The 18,058-nt window shown below is 42.7% G+C and overlaps 2 protein-coding genes across 2 annotated transcripts; both read left to right on the forward strand.

Moving 5' to 3' along the window:
- Positions 1–1,899: 1,899 nt before the first annotated feature.
- On the forward strand, positions 1,900–6,559 carry capns1a (calpain, small subunit 1 a). Its single transcript, XM_053846228.1, has 11 exons — positions 1,900–2,005; positions 2,832–2,889; positions 2,971–3,007; positions 3,116–3,208; positions 3,342–3,399; positions 3,506–3,570; positions 3,819–3,887; positions 4,186–4,264; positions 5,171–5,287; positions 5,354–5,412; positions 5,520–6,559. Exons 2-11 carry the CDS (start codon positions 2,843–2,845, stop codon positions 5,544–5,546), a joined length of 651 nt encoding a protein of 216 aa, XP_053702203.1. The 5' UTR covers positions 1,900–2,005; positions 2,832–2,842; the 3' UTR covers positions 5,547–6,559.
- Positions 6,560–6,637: 78 nt separating this feature from the next.
- zgc:153990 (uncharacterized protein LOC768125 homolog) lies at positions 6,638–12,352 on the forward strand. Its single transcript, XM_053846223.1, has 5 exons — positions 6,638–7,045; positions 7,642–7,805; positions 9,484–9,963; positions 11,282–11,335; positions 11,404–12,352. The coding sequence occupies exons 2-5, from the start codon at positions 7,676–7,678 to the stop codon at positions 11,844–11,846; spliced, it is 1,107 nt and encodes a 368-aa protein (XP_053702198.1). The 5' UTR covers positions 6,638–7,045; positions 7,642–7,675; the 3' UTR covers positions 11,847–12,352.
- Positions 12,353–18,058: the final 5,706 nt, after the last annotated feature.

The following is an 18,058-nucleotide window of genomic DNA, read 5'->3' on the forward strand; positions in this document are numbered from 1 at the left end:
GTTGGAGACAACCAGCTATTAAACGCAAACAAAATAAATGAAACGACGTGAAATTTGGATTTTAAAATGCTCTGAATTAATACAGACTGTTTACATTTAATAAAATGTTTCCTTTTCATTAGTATGAGGCGATGGATTCGACATTCATTTCTTGTCACATGATTCTCACATGAAAAAGTCATTATTGATAGAGTAAACATCAGAAAGAGACACACTTTAAGGTGAAGCCAAAAGTAAAACCACTGAAGAACTGATATTGAAAATAAAACTAACCTCAAGCCATCAGCTCAGAATTATTCCTGCAACCTCTGACTTCAATTGTTAGTGCCGCTCACAGTTGTCAGCGCTTCTGGTTCAGTTGTTGTCAGACGACAAACCTAAAATCTTCTCATTCACCCTGGCATTATTGTGAACACTGATGATCCTGCCACATATTTTGCAGAAACCATCTCAAGAGTGGAGTCATCCCTTTTTACGCGCCCAATTATCCTAGAATTGGTTCCTGCCAGAATAAATGAAAACACGATTTCCCTTCGTTCCTTATTAAGTAGTGTTTAATTATTCACTCTGGGTCTGGAACATGCCTGTTGGCGGATCTTCACTGAAGACACTTAATAGCCTTCTATTCTCCTAGAAATAAGTGAGTCAGTCATGACAGACTGTGGTGAGTTCAGGAGCGCGAGTCTTCCAGGGAATTACATGTATCGGTCGACAAAGATCTGGCATTTTCACTGACTGTTTGACCTTGTTAAGAGCTGTATATATATATACAGCTTTTTTCGCTGTTTTCGAACAAATCAGAATTCCAACAAAAATTTCTAGATTTTTTTTCTTCGGATTTCGAACGAAAATCCAGAACTCGAAATAAGGAGGAAAAAACATAAGGTTCACGGACCGATCAGCTGACCCACAACGCGCTTTGTTATTGTGTATAACGCAGCCTCTGTATGCAGACGTGTCCCGTTAGCTACATTTACTGGCTGTTTTTTCTTCATATTGAGGTGTAAAACCTTTCCTGTCTCCTCACTGGACCGTGGTAGAGTGTCACAGGGGAGGTGCTCGCTCTCCACACCTCCGAGGCTGGAGCGCTCACTCCAGGGTTTGATGTCCTGTTGTGGGCTGGAGCTGGGACAGGGATGAGGCGAGTCTGGGACAGAGCTAAGTGACTTGGTTTATGACTTTGTCACAGCCAAACTGCACCGAAGCGCACATTCAGAGCTGGACACGCACCGGGCACCTCTTCACTTCTGGAGAGACCTCACTCACTCGGCAACCCCTCCCACATGCAGCGGCCACACACATAGAGGAACAGCGCACCTGCAGCAGACACTCTACATTCACTCCTACAAAAGACTGTTTTAAGGCTTGGAACACATTATTTCTTTTTCCATTCACCTTCAGACCCTTGGTGGGTCCCTGTTAGTTCAGTCTAGGGGCAACAGCTTCTGGAACAGGCCGCCTGAGGAGATCTGCAACACCTTTAATACTCTCTTAGTAACTAATCTTCACAGGCTTGTGTTATTCTGTTTTCCTACTAACACTAAGATGTTATCCAACCACGTGTATTTCTACAAGGGTTTATACACATGCACCTTCAGACACTATTTCCCTATATTCTTGTTTGAATTCTGTTTCTTTTGGAACGGTGCTATATAAATTCACTACAGTTATCATTACTATGTCATGTCAGCTGTTAGCAACACTATGAGCCTCACCCGACTTAAAAGCCTTTCTTATTTGCATTTTCTAAATAAATTTGCATTTTCAAATAACACGTTTTTGAGCTGGCAGATTATGCACTTGTATTAATATAAACTCTTTGTCGCGGCCAAGTAAGCGAACCCGGATGTGATAAGCGGACCACCATCTCTCTTCCTGTGTTGTTGTTCATCTTTGCAGGGTTTTGGGGCGTGTTGACTGAGCAGCCGAGCTGAAGTTGGCACCAGTCGTCACGCAAGCTCTTCTTGCTCTGTGCTACCAACTTTCGGCGCGTCCTTTTATCAAGGTAAATATCGCTCGCTAGTCGTTTCTACGAAATAAATCCAACGTTTTAAGATTCCGTGTGCTGTGACTAGCCACTGGAGCTAATTTGACAACCTCGGTCGCCACCCGTTTGTGTAGCTTTCCATTAGCTTAGCATCTAATTTTGGACACTGTCGTTGACATTGCAGCAAAAAAAAAAAACAATGGCAAAACCATCGTTCGAAATCGCGGTTGTCTTTAGTTAATGGAACGAATTCGAATTAGTCCATTTAGCAGCCGGTGGTTTCAGGGGCTAAATCACGGTGAAGCCCAGTTCACTTAGCAAACGGGTTCGATCAAAGCTCATGAGTCGTAGCTGCATATTTGACATGATTTTATAAGTGGTGCTGTCAGTATAGGTGTTGTTTCAAACCTGTTGGGCGCGGCGTCGCTGCCTTGGTTCAATGGAAAAGTTAAGGCTAGCTGTGGGTGTGTCATGGACTTGATAGGAAGTTGCCTGCTTAGGACTTGAACCATCTTAATGAAAAACAAAAGCGGATGACGCACAAAATGCACGATATGAATGACTACTACAAATCATTCACTACTGCTTCTTATTACATAAAATTAATTTCTCTGTAAATCAGTATCAGAAAAAAACTTTATTAATCCCAAGGGAAATTGTGTTTGTACACAAAATATCACAATAAATTAAAAATAAATAATGTTATAAAGTGCAACAAAAGTGTTACAAAAGATCTTAGTAAAATAATGGAATGTGGAAAAAATGCAATGTGAATCACTTTATCTCCAATTCTATCTTTCATGTAAAGTCAAATTTTCAGGATTTTTCATCTTGTGCCTTTCAGCTATTCACAAGATGTTTTTGGCCAAGAAGCTGCTTGGTGGCATCATAGATGCCGTCAGGTGAGTAAACCAGTACACGCTCATTGGATGGTGGCGAGGATCGTGTGTGGTGTCATGACCCTGTCTTTGTTTACTTTGTAGCAACATCGACCCTGCCCAGTTTGTGCCCTCTGAGCCTGTGAGTGACACTCCTGACATTCCTACGTGTCCTTTCACTCTCCTCACGTTACCACTCATTCTGAGCCAGGATGTTGTTTCTGACACATGCTGTTGTTTTGTCCCCCAGCCTGCACCACGGAGGCCCCTGGCTTACGCTGAGCAACATGAAAATGATGAGGAGAAGCAGTTTCGCAGGGTTTTTCAGCAGCTAGCGGGAGATGTGAGTGCGCCCTCAAATACGACCTGAAATATCCTTTATGCTGCATTCATGATGCGTACCCTCAACAGTCGTGGCAGACTCCACATTATGAGACAACAATTGTACTTAATTTTTTTTTCTGTTTCTAATACAGGACATGGAAGTGAGTCCTGCTGAGCTGATGAACATCCTGAACCGGATCATTGCAAAGCGTAAGCTGCAGTGTATTTTTTCTTATACCTTATTAAATTTTCATCAGCTGCTCCTAAGAACCACAAAATCCTCCCACCCCTTTATATTTTCTCTCTTCCATTTTAGATGGAGATCTGAAGACAGATGGCTTCAGTATTGAGTCGTGCAGGAGCATGGTAGCAGTCATGGATGTATCCTCTCTCCTCATAACATATAAGGACAAGGGAAACTCCCCTCCCGGCGCCTGTTCCGCTTCTTTTATTGCAACTTTAAAGCGCATTTTTATGTGTTTGTTTTAAAGTATTGTTTGAGGCATTCCTCGTCGTTGCTGTCAGTTGTACTGTGCCGTCCAAACAAGCAACCAGTTAACACCTTATGCAAACATTGTTTTCGACATCAAGAACAAGTGCTGGATTTGTTGTCCTTAATGCTGCTTCAGAGCGACAGCACAGGGAAACTGGGCTTCCATGAATTCAAACAACTCTGGAATAATGTAAAGAAATGGCAGGCAAGTGCAGGAAACAACCACGTGTGCGTCTGTGTGAAGCTGCATTCCTGTGGTTTGTTTTAACTGCTTCCCTCCAATGGAGAACATGCAGAACCCTCTGCTTTTTGGCTTAACATAAAGCATATTTCTGGTGATCTATGATGTTGTTCTATATCCTTAAGTGAGTATTATCCCAGTGAATTATCCTTTGTGTGTGTCCTGTTTCCATGCTTACGAGTGTTGAATCATTCCAGGCTGTGACTCAGCTTTAGGAGCAACGGCAGTTGACACTTGAAATACATTTTGTGTTGCTGTACAGGGCGTGTACAAGAGCTACGACACAGATGGTTCCGGTGTCATTGGTGCTGATGAACTACCCAATGCTTTCAGAGCCGCTGGTGAGTGTCATTCCCAAATATAGAACGCCGAAGTGTCTTCACCCTCAAGCTGTTTAGACAGACAACCTGAAACAGTGCAAGTGAGTTTATGTGTGCTTGAAGTACTGCATTAAAAAACACAGATTTATTCAGCAAATTATTGTAGTCTTAAAAAAAGAATACTCGCCTGGGGAATATTACTCTTGAATTAATATATATGTATTATCTAAATTATCAAAATGTTTGGGTTTACATTGATATAAACTGATATTAAATTAGGGCTGGGACATTCAGTTTTTTGGTTTTTTTTTTTTCAATGTGTTTTCCATCCTTCAGTATGTACCGTGTTGAACGACATGACCTCTTAGAGGACTGAAACTTCAAACGTGTAATTGTTACAAAAGAGAAAGCTGCGTTCCATTTAGTTCTATTGTTCTGGGAATTGACAGCTTCATAGTAATATCTTGTAAAACCGTAGTTGTACTGAGGGAGATAGCTTATCACCAGAATGCCACTGGTGAGGTCTGTGACTGCACAGACCGGAAGTTCTGGAAAGTGTGGGTGGGACTTGATGATAGCACTGGCTTGTCGACACCGGAAAACGGCTACTTATTGTAGAAAGCAAATTCCCGGACGACTTACTTGGAAAGGAGTCCTTTTATGTGCTTAGGTTGTTATTACTTGTCTTCCCTGTGTAGTTAAACGAAATTGAAAGAGTCATTCCAGACCAAGGCCCTTGAAAGATTTGTGAATGTACTTGAGGACAGCAGTGCAGTTTAAAACTTTGGATTAGCTAATGCTGTAAACATCTCCGACCATTTTTTTGCTCCCAAATATTTGCTTACATTTGAGTCATCATTTTACGCAGGAGACTCCCCCAGCTGTTTTACGAGGTATTTTCCAGTCATTTGTATTTCACTCCCGCAGGCTTCCCACTCAATGACCATCTGTACCAGATGATCATCCGCAGATACAGCGATGAAAATGGGAACATGGATTTCGACAACTATATCGGTTGCCTTGTCCGGCTGGACGCCATGTGCCGTACGTCTCGGTGAACTTTGACTGTGTGAGTTGAGAGCGTGTCGTCTAACGTCCCTTCTGCATCAGGTGCCTTCCGAATTCTGGATAAGGATAACAGTGGGACTATCAAAGTCAACGTTCAGGAGGTGAGCCGATCTCCCCTGTGGCTTTTCAGCGTCAATATCTAATGATTTGAAGTGCCTGACCGCCTTTATACAGGGATCTGAAATTCCTTTTCTCTTGTTTCCTCCAGTGGCTTCAGCTGACCATGTACTCTTGAGCCCAGACGCTGTCAGTTGCTTGTCACACAAACCCACGTTTCCCCAAACAGCACAGACAACTCTCAACCTTCCTCCACTTTTCCACTTGATTCAGTCTATCGTTTGAGTGTGTGCGAGTTTTAGACAAGATATTTTAAGGGAGATTTAGGATTATACAATAGTGGGAGAATTTCTATATATTTTTGTTGCAACTCTCAAAGTCATGTTACAGAATGTCCTGGACCAGCAGTTAAAATACGTAACCAGCATGCTAACTGGTGCCATTTAGTGTGTACTTTTTCATTTGCCATATGCACCTCAGACAAAACACATTTGACTATATTTCACTAGAATTAAGAGGCTATGTTGCTGTTCGGTGCCAGAAATTGCTACGGCTTGACTGAACTGCGCTTCACCTGTGACACAATGTTTTTAAATCGTCACACAATGTAGCTGGCACGCTTTTACACAACCCAAAAGTGGGTGTGGCCAATTCCCGTCTGAACTCTGAAGAGTGTATATCAAATATTTCACAGCAGAGGTACTTGTTTTCCGGTTGTCACACTGATCTGATCTGTTATACTTTAATGTTGTAACTTTTTTTAGAGGTGGTAGCATGTGTTTAGGCAAAAGTGTGGGATATATTGACCCAGATTTAGAAGTGAATCTATGCTGGTTTTACAGGTTTTATATTACTTTACAAACATATCTGCAGTACCCTTTGATCCCCAATATCTAATTTCTGTTATCTGTAATCCTTGTTTTATACAGTACAAGACAGATTTATTATAGTTTTAACTGCAAACAAGTTTCGGCACAATTGTACTGCGCCACATCTACAGAAGCCAATCCTTCCTTGAGCTTGTTTGCTCACGGTCGTGTACTTGTTTTGACGACACTGTGTGAATTGATAATCATATATGAATGTTTGTCCCTATGAAGCATGCCGTCAATATTATTTAATGTATTCACGCATGTAGTTCCTCATGAATGTGATTGAGAGAAATAAATAACTGTGCCATATTTCAAATAACTTGGTATGTTCTGTCCATCCGCTGCTGTTTTCACTGACAAGATACCTAGACAGGTGTCAGGCCTCCTGATGTCCAGAAATAGACGTTTATATTTGTAGGCAGTTGCTTATTTTAGCCATTTAGAGCAAAGTATTCAGGAGTGTTTTCAACAACACGCACTCATCGGAACTGGCAGTTAATTAAAACCCTCGCCTTCAAAATAAGAGTCCCATCATCATCATCGTGAAAATAAAATACCTAAGTACAGTAAGTGCGCCGGAACGCGATTAGTTAGAGGTGCTTTTGTAAATAAAAACCACGTGGAAGTTCACTCCACGAAGTACACCCACTCATGTATTCCGCGCAAACAACTTTGCGCTTGACTAACTCCCTTCCACCGGACACGTTTTGTGTAGCGTAAAATTAGCTCCTACCGGTTAGCTTCGCCGTTGCTATCGCCTGACTGGGATCAGTCGGCTGCACTTCACAGCTTTACACCACGGGAGGTACGATCTAACAGCAACGATGCTGCTATGCCTCTTAACAGCAGTCTGTTTTGAAGTTTTCGACGTGCAAACGCGAACGTTGTTTGATGGAACACTGCGCTCGCGACAGCGGTGACTGTGATGCTAACCAGAAAGCTAACACGCCGAACACGGGGGGTTTAAAGCTTAAATGTGCCTTGTTGGTGCATGTTCTTAGCAAGAGGCGTTGCGGGTGGTGTTTTGCTGTATAAATGTATTGCATAGTTTTACAATAGCGACAATAAACGCTCCTGTATTAACCAGGAAACCTGCTAACGTCAGTTAGCTCCTGTGCAGTGGAAGCAGACTTCATTGTTCATTCACACTTTCTCTTTACAAGTTCGGCGTAAACTCCGTTTAGACCACTTGAATAAACGGTGGTGATTCAGAACCGTATATCGCATGCAAACGTGCTTATTTTGAGCTCATCGAAAGCGCTGCTTGTTGCTGTTTACGCTCCTCAACTTTCTCGCCATTAGACGCTGTCAGTAATAAACAATAATCCCAGCGTTGTTATTCTGTTTTCTCTTTCATGAAATTCCGGGCTCGTCGACTGCTTCTTCACTGGTGGTCGGCAGAGAGAAGCTGCGGCTGGCGGCTCTGTGGAGGAAGATGTCTTCACCACCACTTCACTGTAACCAGGACAGTGTGATGCGGTTCAAGAAGAGGAAAGCCCGCTTCTCTTTCAGCGAGGTCCACATACTGCTGGACGAAGTGCGGAAGAATCGGACCATTGTAGTGGGTAAGTGTTCCTGAGACTGATTATATTCAATATTAAATTACTGGGGGGTGTGACAATTCATGACAATTATCATATATTAGATTCTATGTGGATCATAGTTGGTCATAGACCAGTGCATGTGAGGATTCCTGTTGTTTTTGGTAAGGCAGGGGTCGGTAACCTTTTTGACTGAGAGAGAGGGAGAAACCCTCATATTTTTAAATGTAATTATATATATATATATATATATATATATATATATATATATATATATATATATATATATACACACACACACACACACACACACACACACACACAGTGGTACCTCGGTTCTCGACCACAATCCGTTCCAGACGGCCGTTCGAGGAGTGAATTGTTCGAAATGTGAATCTATTTTTCCCATTACAATGAATGGAAAAAGAAACAAGCCTTAAAAATAGGCTTTTGTAGGAGTGAATGTAGAGTGTCTGCTGCAGGTGCGCTGTTCCTCTATGTGTGTGGCCGCTGCATGTGGGAGGGGTTGCCGAGTGAGTGACGTCTCTCCAGAAGTGAAGAGGTGCCCGGTGCGTGTCCAGCTCTGAATGTGCGCTTCTGTGCAGTTTGGCTGTGACAAAGTCATAAACCAAGTAACTTAGCTCTGTCCCAGACTCGCCTCATCCCTGTCCGAGCCGACAACAGGACATCAAACCCTGGAGTGAGCGCTCCAGCCTCGGAGGTGTGGAGAGCGAGCACCTCCCCTGTGACACTCTACCACGGTCCAGTGTGGAGACAGGAAAGGTTTTACACCTCAATATGAAGAAGAAACAGTCAGTAAATGGAGCTAACGGGACACGTCTGCATGCAGAGCTGCGTTATGCACAATAACAAAGCGCGTCGTGGGTCAGCTGATCGGTCCGCGCACGTTATGTTTTTTCAGGCTTTTTTCGGGAGTGTTCAAGCTCTGGATTTTCGTTCGAAATCCGAAGCAAAAAAAACGTGCGTGCGTGCGTGCGTGCGTGCGTGTGTCTATATATATATTGTGAACAGGTGACATCATACTGTCTCTTCCGGGATGTAGTCGAATTTGCATCTGGCTGAGCAGCATTGGTTCCATCACTCTCAATAATAAACTCTGTTTTGGTGACCTAAACATTTCCCATGATGCTGTGCAGTCCAGTCAACCAGTCACAGTGGTTGATCGCGACAACATGGCTCTGCCTCTACAGCTGGTCAGCTGAGCAGCGCAGCGCTCCAAAGGGAAAAAGTGGGAAAAAGTAGAAGAGCCAACAAAACAGCCACGTCTGACTCACGAGTCATAGGTTCCTGACTCCTGTTGTTAGAGAATCAAGTATCAATGACTTCTGGATACAAACATGTTAACAACAACTTGGATTAATAGCATGTAAGCCTCTACAGTATTAAAAAAAAAGTTAAACGTTTTGCAGTGCAACATTTCTTCATGTTCAGTGAGCAGTGGTTGAACCTGCAAGACTCATTTTAATGAACAAACAGCAGCGCGGTGGTGACACTGCTGGAGGTGCCTTGATCTTAGCTGGAACAATGTGTTTCTTGTAAAAGCCCAATTTTTTACCACTATAATGTTTTGCTCTTTGCTCACCCCGCTGCTTCCACCGTGCCATCCATCATGCTGTTATTTTTTTATGTGGATCCAGTTGACATAAAACAATTTAAATGGCTGTGTTCTTTTTGCTGATAGGTAAATTCAACCGTGGCATCGCGACGGACCGTAAGAAACGCGTGTGGGCACAGATCACGGCACGGATCAATGAAATCGGCGAGTGCCAGCGGGAGGTCATTGAAGTGGTCAAGAAATGGTCGGACCTGAAGTGCGACACCAAGAGGAAAGTGGCGGCCATGCGGGCGGGCACCGTGCCCAACAGAGGCGTCAACTCCCGCCTCTCCAGGGACCTCAACCAGACAGAGAAAATAGTCCTGCAGATTCTGGAGATGGCCGACGACGAAGACGACGGGCGGCCCTCGGGCGATTTTGAACCTCTGGGAGACGACGACGACGTTCCAGACGAGGAGGAAATGGACGAGGACGATATTATAGCCATGCAGAGCTCGCCGAATGGACTAGACATGGCCTGCATGCCGCCTCCTTCTTCCTTCACCAGCACTGGACCTGCACACGCTAGCAACAAAGACGACCAACCAAATCACAGCGGCTCATCGCGTGAGTTGCTGGAACCCTGGTGCTTTTAACAGTCTCCTTGTGACATCTCTCAAAGCCTTGAGTCAGTCATGCATTTCAAGACTCAACTCATCGTTCTAAACAGACTCAAACGCTGTCCATCTTGTTCCCTTTCTTCTTCTTTTCCTTTTGGCTTCTCCCCTTCAGGAGTCGCCACAGTGGATCATCTTCCTCCATCTCACCCTGTCCTCTGCTTCCTCTTCTCTCAAACCTACAAACCTCATGTCCTCCTTCATCACCTCCATAAATCTCCTCTTTGGCCTTCCTCTCCACCTTCTGCCTGGCAGTTCCAACCTCAACATCTTCCTACCAATGTGCTGGCTCTCTCTCCTCTGTACATGTCCAAACCAACCAAAACCAAAATCTAGCCTCTCTGACTTTGACTCCTAAACACCTGACCACATGTCCTGTCCCTCTGATCTACTGCTTCCTGATCCCATCCACCCTGTTCACTCCCAGAGAGAAGCTCAGCATCTTCATCTCTGAAAACACTAAAACGCTCTCCATAAATGCATTAAAGGTTATATATGTTTGGCAACCAGAAAATAATCTAAATCCAAAGTATCACAAACAATATTTTGCCTTTTACTCAACCATGGCATCATGATTTTATATTGGGGATTTGACCTTCCATCACTCACTGTTTGAGTCACACTGGGCAGGAAAGCAGTGCTCAACATGAACTCTATTCTCTTCAATTTCTGCAGAGCACAGCCTGCTTGAGCTTTTTTTTTTCAAAACTGCAGGAGCAGGCAATTAACTTGCCTAGTTTTATATTTAACTTACATTTTGTCACTAAAATAGTCTAAAACAAGGAAAAAATGAAGTGTAATTGCACCATGTTAAAGTACTGTACTTGCTTTTAGATTCATTTTTTATTCATTTTATTTGAATATTTCTTGACAATATAATAAGATTCAGTCCATAACTTAGGGTTGAATATCAACAATAAAACAGAACACTAGGTAAAACATGTAAGTATGATTTAAATTTATCAGTTTATTATGAGGGGATTTTTGTTTCTCCTTATATATTTTATTATTTTATTTATTATTTTGAGGCTCAATATTGGACAAAAAAACATAAAATGGCAAAAGGAAAATAAGAAAAAAATGTTTCAACTGTTCAGACACTGTCGGTTGTACTTGTTCTTGGTTCATAAGCAGTTCATTGCTCCCTTTATGGTGTAGCTTGAGCTGATCCCAGCTAGCTGGGGTGGGAGGTGGTGGACACCATGGGTTAGTAGTTCAATGTTCAGCATGTGTAGAAGTCTTTACTTACCCTGTTTGCTCTGTTGCAGGCGACTCATCGCAGCCTCCATTTGATTTTCAGTATGAGCTTCCGTTCACTGATGGTGAGTCTTCCACATTTATTGGTTTCGCTCATGGAGTGAAGGCTTACCTTGCGTTCCTGTCCATGCAGAAGCCCAAGGTACTTTTGCCGACTCAGACGACGACCAAAGAGAGGAAGTTTTTCCCTCCACGCAGCACAAAGCCTCAGGAGATCACAAGGGCAACAACGGCCTGCACAAGCGGCGGCCGGCGTCTTCGGGACAGTCGAGCGCAGCGGCGGCAACGGCAGCGGCGCCGTCCCTGCAGAGCGTGCGGGACAGTGTGCGGGACAGTGTGCTGCAGCAGGCGCTGCAGAGCCTGCAGGAGCAGCACGCCACCAACATGCTACTGGAGACGGTGTCGCGCTCGCTGGAGCTGCTGTCCGAGTCGGTGCAGCAGCTGGCTGAGACTCAGCAGGAGTTCGTGCGCGAGTCGCTGCAGATCCAGAGGGAGACGGTGCAGGTTCTCAGAGACTTCACAGGGGGCGCCATCGCCCTCATGCACGACAAACTCAACGGACGCCCGATGTTATAGCGGATTTTGTCACTGACTTTAGGCGCATGAACCCTGACCCTCCTTCTGACTACTGTACCTTTGTGTGAAAGGTGGGTGGCTCCTTTTGCTACTGAGATTGAAACTTCTGCCACTTCATCGTTGGATTTTTAAGACCCCCGTCACCTTTTATTGTTACACGCAAATATTTAGCCTCCTCTTTTCTAACTCTTCCCTCGTGGTAGCATTCCCTCGCATCAGTGTCTGGAGGGTGGACTGTATGGGTGAGTGCTCCTCTGTACCTGACCATCATATGGTCCTCAGTCCGAAACATGGACACGTGATGCTTTAGAAACTGTACATGACTTTGGTTTGTCTTTTTTAAGTACTGTTCATGAACGTTTAAAATGGAATAAATCCTTACTGAGAAGTGATGCTGCAATCCGAAATAAAGGTTTGGGCTTTAACTGTTTTAAACGTCTGGGGCGGAGGCCAAAGCTGAGCGAAAAAGCTTTCTGACTGTGACCGGTGTGATGATCGCCGCCGCCACCAGGGGGCACTCTTGAAGCTTGTTATGTTTTTGAGAACATACCTTCAGGGTGAAAGCTGCAGCTGCTCCGACAGTGGAACAGACAACAACAATGGGGAAACACTGTCCCCTTAATGCTAAGGTGAAACCTGCTTGGATAAGAATTCGGCGTTTGATATGAAGATGAACATATTTGTTTCCATGTCAAACATGATCAAATAGTTGTCTGTGGCTCTGCATGGCCTCTGGCAATGATATGGGGAAAATAATAGCGTGCAGCAATGTGTGTACTGAAAACTGAAGCAGTATTTAGAAAAGGAACTTTCCCAACACTGCTGAACGTGATGTACCGAAGTCAATTATGTATGTATTTCGTTACGATCGTGATGGTTAACGAAGCTAAAAGTAAAGTCTCAAAGCAACATTAACAAATCAAAACAGATCTCAGTGAGTAAAGGCGCAGAATTGCCGCACAATTGCCTTTTTTGAAAAGGACGGAATAAAAAGTTTTTCACTTCTGTCTTTGCTGCCCTCTAGTGGTTGAGCTAGTGACAACAGCTCCATGTCGACTGAAAACAACCAGCACTCTTTGTTGAAATGCGTCATATTATCTTAAATTCCCTCCTGCTGCTGCAATAAGGACGATAGTTAGAGAATATTTAATTTATTTTGGTTTCTAATTTTTCAGCCACACATACAATAGGGCTACGCAGCTGATCCTATACAACTAATATATTTTTACATTACATAGTTTCACAAAATAACTTTTAATGTATTTATATTGTATTGTATTATATATATATGTTATAGTCAAAATATAGGAACTTGTGAAGAGCCATCAGAAGAAACTAAAGAAGAAATTCATGATAATAATAATAATAATATCAGAATCAGAAAACCTTTATTAATCCCAAGGGAAATTATGTCTGTAACATGCTCTGTACACAACATATCACAATAAATTAAAAAGAAATAATGTTATAAAGTGCAAAAAAAGTGATATAACAGATCTTTAGAAAAACAATGTGCAACAAATGCAGTTCAAGAACAGAAAATGTGCAAAAAAACCCTTCATCTGTATTTTTTACAGGGACGAATTGTATAGTTTTGTTGCCACAGGAAAGAAAAGACCTCCTGTGGCGCTCGGTCTTTGAGTTGGGCAGTCTCAGTCTGCTGGTCCATGTGCTACTGTATAGGACCAGGAGCTCATGGAGGGTGTGGGTGATGTTGTCCCCTGTTGTCTTCTTAGTTTCAGGAGCATCCTTCTCTCCAAAACCATCTCCAAGGAGTCCAGTTTCACCCCCACCACATCACCGGATGAGTCTGTTGAGTCTGTTAGTGTCCGCCACCATTATCACGCAGACGTTGAAGGACCTGAGCCTCCTCGACTCTGACCCTTTTTGTAAAGTGTTCCGAGCCCAGTCCAGTTTATTGTCTATGTGGACCCCAAGATATTTATAGTCCTCAACCATATCGACATTGACCCCCCAGATGGAAACAGGGGTCACAGGAGACTTGGTCCTCCTTAGGTCCAGCACCAGTTCTTTGGAAAAAAGTCAACTTCCTGATGTTATACGTAGAACTGGGCTAGTAAATACTAATAAATGTACTCGCAGATGTTGGCACGATGCCTCAAAAGTAAATGTAAACACATTGCTTTTTCCAGCCGGACGGCACAAACATGGCAGTTAAAGAAGATCGACGCTTCTCTTTGTGTCTGCAGTGGAAAATGACGGACAGTTGTTCCATTCCAAGCGATTGTTTACAGAGGAGTCCTCAGTGTTGGGGGCTGATTTAAGGCTTATCACCCTCCGAGCCAGAGCTGACATTGCTCCCCCTCCATCTGCGTTGGTTAAACAGCTGCTCCAGAGCACGGAGGCAGAGCGGGGAGGAGGCTGGGATGCTTCTACACTCTGTGGGGGTTTCCTCCATAGCTGGAAGGCAGGGGGCAGCACCGGTGTCTGGCCTGGGGCCCCTGAACCGGCAGCTGTATTCACAATGTGGGTTTGAAAAAAAAAAAGGTGCAGCTCTTTTAGAACTTTAAACTCCAGAGTTAAGCCTTGCTGAAAAGAAGTTACTCACTTCCAGGGTCTATAAAGCTGAACTGTGCTCTGCTTCATGTCAGGGCTTCTCAAACACAACAATGGAGTTTCCTTCCTTTGGCTTTCTTTCAAGCAAATGTGAAAATATGAAGCATTAAACATGAATTAATGTTCGAACTAAACGCAGGTCACCGCTGTGAAAACACTGTCGTCCAAAACGCTCGAGAGCTCGTGGCAAGATTTGAAGATTGCTGCTCACAAACGCTTCTCTGCTGAGGCAGATATTCTATAAAATTGAACATTAAAAGTACATTTAACCCCTCAACTGGGAGTTTGATGAGTCGATGTTACAGATTTTCTTTTTCATTTATTTTCTAAATCCTTAAGGTAGTTTTGAATCTTAAAATTTGGAGAGAAATAAATGAATACTTTCAAATGCGTGTGCCATCATTGATATGTTGGGTCAGTATACTACAATAAGAAAGATATAAATGACACACATAATGCAAAAATTCTCTCTACCATAAGTCAGTTAAAAACCATGTAGATTCACGCAAATAGCAAATTAAAAAAGAGCATTTTAAAACCAAGACTGATTAGAAAAAGACTAAAAAACTGAGCAAATACATTATACATAAATACATAAATAATAATAAATAATATATTTTGGACAGTGAGTTTCTCACAAGTAAGTAGTTTTGTGAAGCGTCAGATGGACATTTGCCCCGGAACCAAACTGACATGATCCTCACATACAGTACTATATATAACCAAACAAAATGGCTGCCTAAACTGTGCAGGGAAATGTATTGCACATAACCTAAATAACAAGTTCAGATCGATTTTAAAATGTGTCATCGAGGATTAGATTTCATTTTTATTTCAGGATAATGCTGCTGAAAAGTCTTCCCAACATTGACATTGAAATCTTTTGTTTGTGCTCCATGTAAAAAACAAAGAATACAATGTCTATTTTTTATTAATGTTTAAAATGATTATAATAGTTTACATTTAAAATATATTTCCAGGTTTTTAAGCACTGTTCAGCATGTATTTTTATTTATTTATTTAGTTTAAATAATGACATTCCTGCAATGTCTTTTGTTTGTTTTATTTCACACACAGCTCATGAAGAATCTTGTGACCACAGGGAAGTTTAAAAAAAACAAAAAAACATTTATATTACTATTGCTGCTGTTGCTTAGTAATGTGTTTTTAAAGAAGAAATTCACATTTTCTATTCTTATATAGCACCTGAACACATCATCCAAACCTGATGTGCAGAACCATGGTGAAGCAGTGGACAATATCAATGGGAAGCTTATGGAAACTCATCATGTAGGTGGGGTGAGGCGCGGTGGGGGGTTGTGCATAGTACTAGCTCCAGTTCTATGCACAACCTAACTCCCCAATTTTAGAGCGCTGCACGTCGACATCTGCCCCAGAGAGGGACGGACACGCAACGTAAAGGCCCAGAAAATCCATCCATCGATCGGCCCTCTGCGAGTCCATACGTACGTTTCCTCCCCCTTTCTATTGCGGCAGTTGACCCCCATGGCCTTTTCAGTTTTCACCCCCGCTGCTCCCCCTTTTATCTCCCATCTGCCAGCGAGGCTGCTGCAGGAGCGTCTGGAGGAGGGAGGAAAGGTGGGATGGAAGGACGGCAGCACCGTCTCGCTGCCTGATGGGATTAAATCATTATCGTGCCACGACAATGGAGCACGTACATCTGCCGCCCAGCAAAACTGCTGATGCACCGCCGCTCTCCCTTCCCAAAGATTGGTGGCTCCTTCACCAACCCGTACTTACACTGTAGTGACTCCCTTTGTTTAGATGAGCGAGGCTTGGTGGGTCTTTGTGCTGAACGATTTTCCACACAACCAGATGCTGCCGCACACATGATTCTCTATATGAGTTTGCTGCGTGGATTCCATACCTGTTATTATATTTCATAATATGATGTTGAAAAACATGTCATTTTGTCAATAAAATTCTTCAAATAAAGGTCAACAAAAGTGTGTTTAAAATGCAAAAGTCTACGGTCATGACAGACTCAGAGCATTTATTAAATATTATGATCACAGACGCAAACTAAACTACACACAGCTGAACTACACTGCTTGGCTATAATATGCTAAAGCTAGTTAAACTGCAGTCATACTTTGTTATGCGGCTGACTTTTTGTTTGTTTTTTGTCAGGTTAACTGCTAACTGCTAAAGGCTTCTACAAACACCATATATAAAATCTAATCACTTAAGGGTTTTACAGTTTTATGGTATAGTTTACAGTTTTATACTTTTACTCTGAGTCCAGGAGGGCCACATAAATACAATCAAAGGGCCGCATTTGGCCCCCGGGCCGCACTTTGCCCAGGTCTGCTCGAATCTATCAATACAAAGTCGAACCTCAATGATGAAAAAAAAAATGTTAATCTTAAATGTTTGTATTTTTATTTCCAAGTAATCGGAATATGCGATTATTTTCTATGTTCATATTTTAATGAAAAGTCAGACAATATCTTCTACACAGTAAAGTGATGCTGAAATGAATGTGACCTCACATGACCCCGACACGACAGTACAACTACAGTACTACACGATAACCCAGTGTATTTTAAGGCCAGACCTGCAATGGTGTGGGAGAAAAGTGTCACGATCATGTCACTCGCCAACACTGTGCTCTCTTTTCTGGACATGACTCTTTGTTCCAATTTTCACTGCAGTTAAAGGAGCAGTTTGTTGGCTAATCTGGGCTGTAAGTAACACGCCAAGCCTTTGGGCCGATTAAAGCGTGTGTCTGACAGAGAAGACAAGCTGCTCCAGAATGAGCAGCAGCGGACAAAGACACACTCGACCTGATCCCTATTGTTTCTCCGCTGCTCTTCCTGTTATTGAGGACGTTCTCTGTCTTGCATCTGTTGGTTGGAGACGGAAGGAGGACAGGAGAACAGAGAGCATGTGTTACTCTGCCTTCCAAATCCTTATGGAGGGAGACCAATGAGAGAGCAGCCTCAGGTCACATGCTTGCCTGACGTTTGAGATTCTTTAACTGTGAAGCAAAAAAACAGGAAGTTGCTTCTCATGTTTGCTTATTGAGCCATAACATTATGACCATTAGATGAAGTAGCAAGGGTTTTGTGGTAAGTTTATAGTGCATGTCTTCAGGGGTTTTTCTCAAGATTCGAACACGAACAAGTTGAATTTTGGAGCGTAAATCTGGAGGGGAGCAACAACATGGCGTATAGAATATAAGACTTGATGTGGTCCGCCGGAAATTCCGGTGCTGGAACCGGAAATGCTTTAGCAATTGACGTTTACTGGTAAGTGCATGTGTACATGGTTATATTGCGCAAAGACGATGAAGTTCTTTTTACCTATTAAAATAGTTTTCTTAACTTGAAATAGTCTAGATTTAGAAATTGTATGTTTTTATTTGATATTCTAGTTTTTTTTCAACGTAAACAGACTCCGCACTACAGTAGACATAAACCTCGTTCCTGCTCCTGTTAAATCTATGTGAAACAAACGTAAGGACAAACGTTTCCCACACAATAATAACAATGTATCAGAAGCAGTACATTGTGCAGGTCAAATGTATTGGAGGAGCTTGAAATGTTTATTGATTCAGTATTGCTGGATTAAAAAAAAAATGTTTTTAAATGTATGTAACTAATTTATTGAGC

Source organism: Synchiropus splendidus, chromosome 17 (genome assembly GCF_027744825.2).
Source record: "Synchiropus splendidus isolate RoL2022-P1 chromosome 17, RoL_Sspl_1.0, whole genome shotgun sequence".
NCBI lineage: Eukaryota > Metazoa > Chordata > Actinopteri > Syngnathiformes > Callionymidae > Synchiropus > Synchiropus splendidus.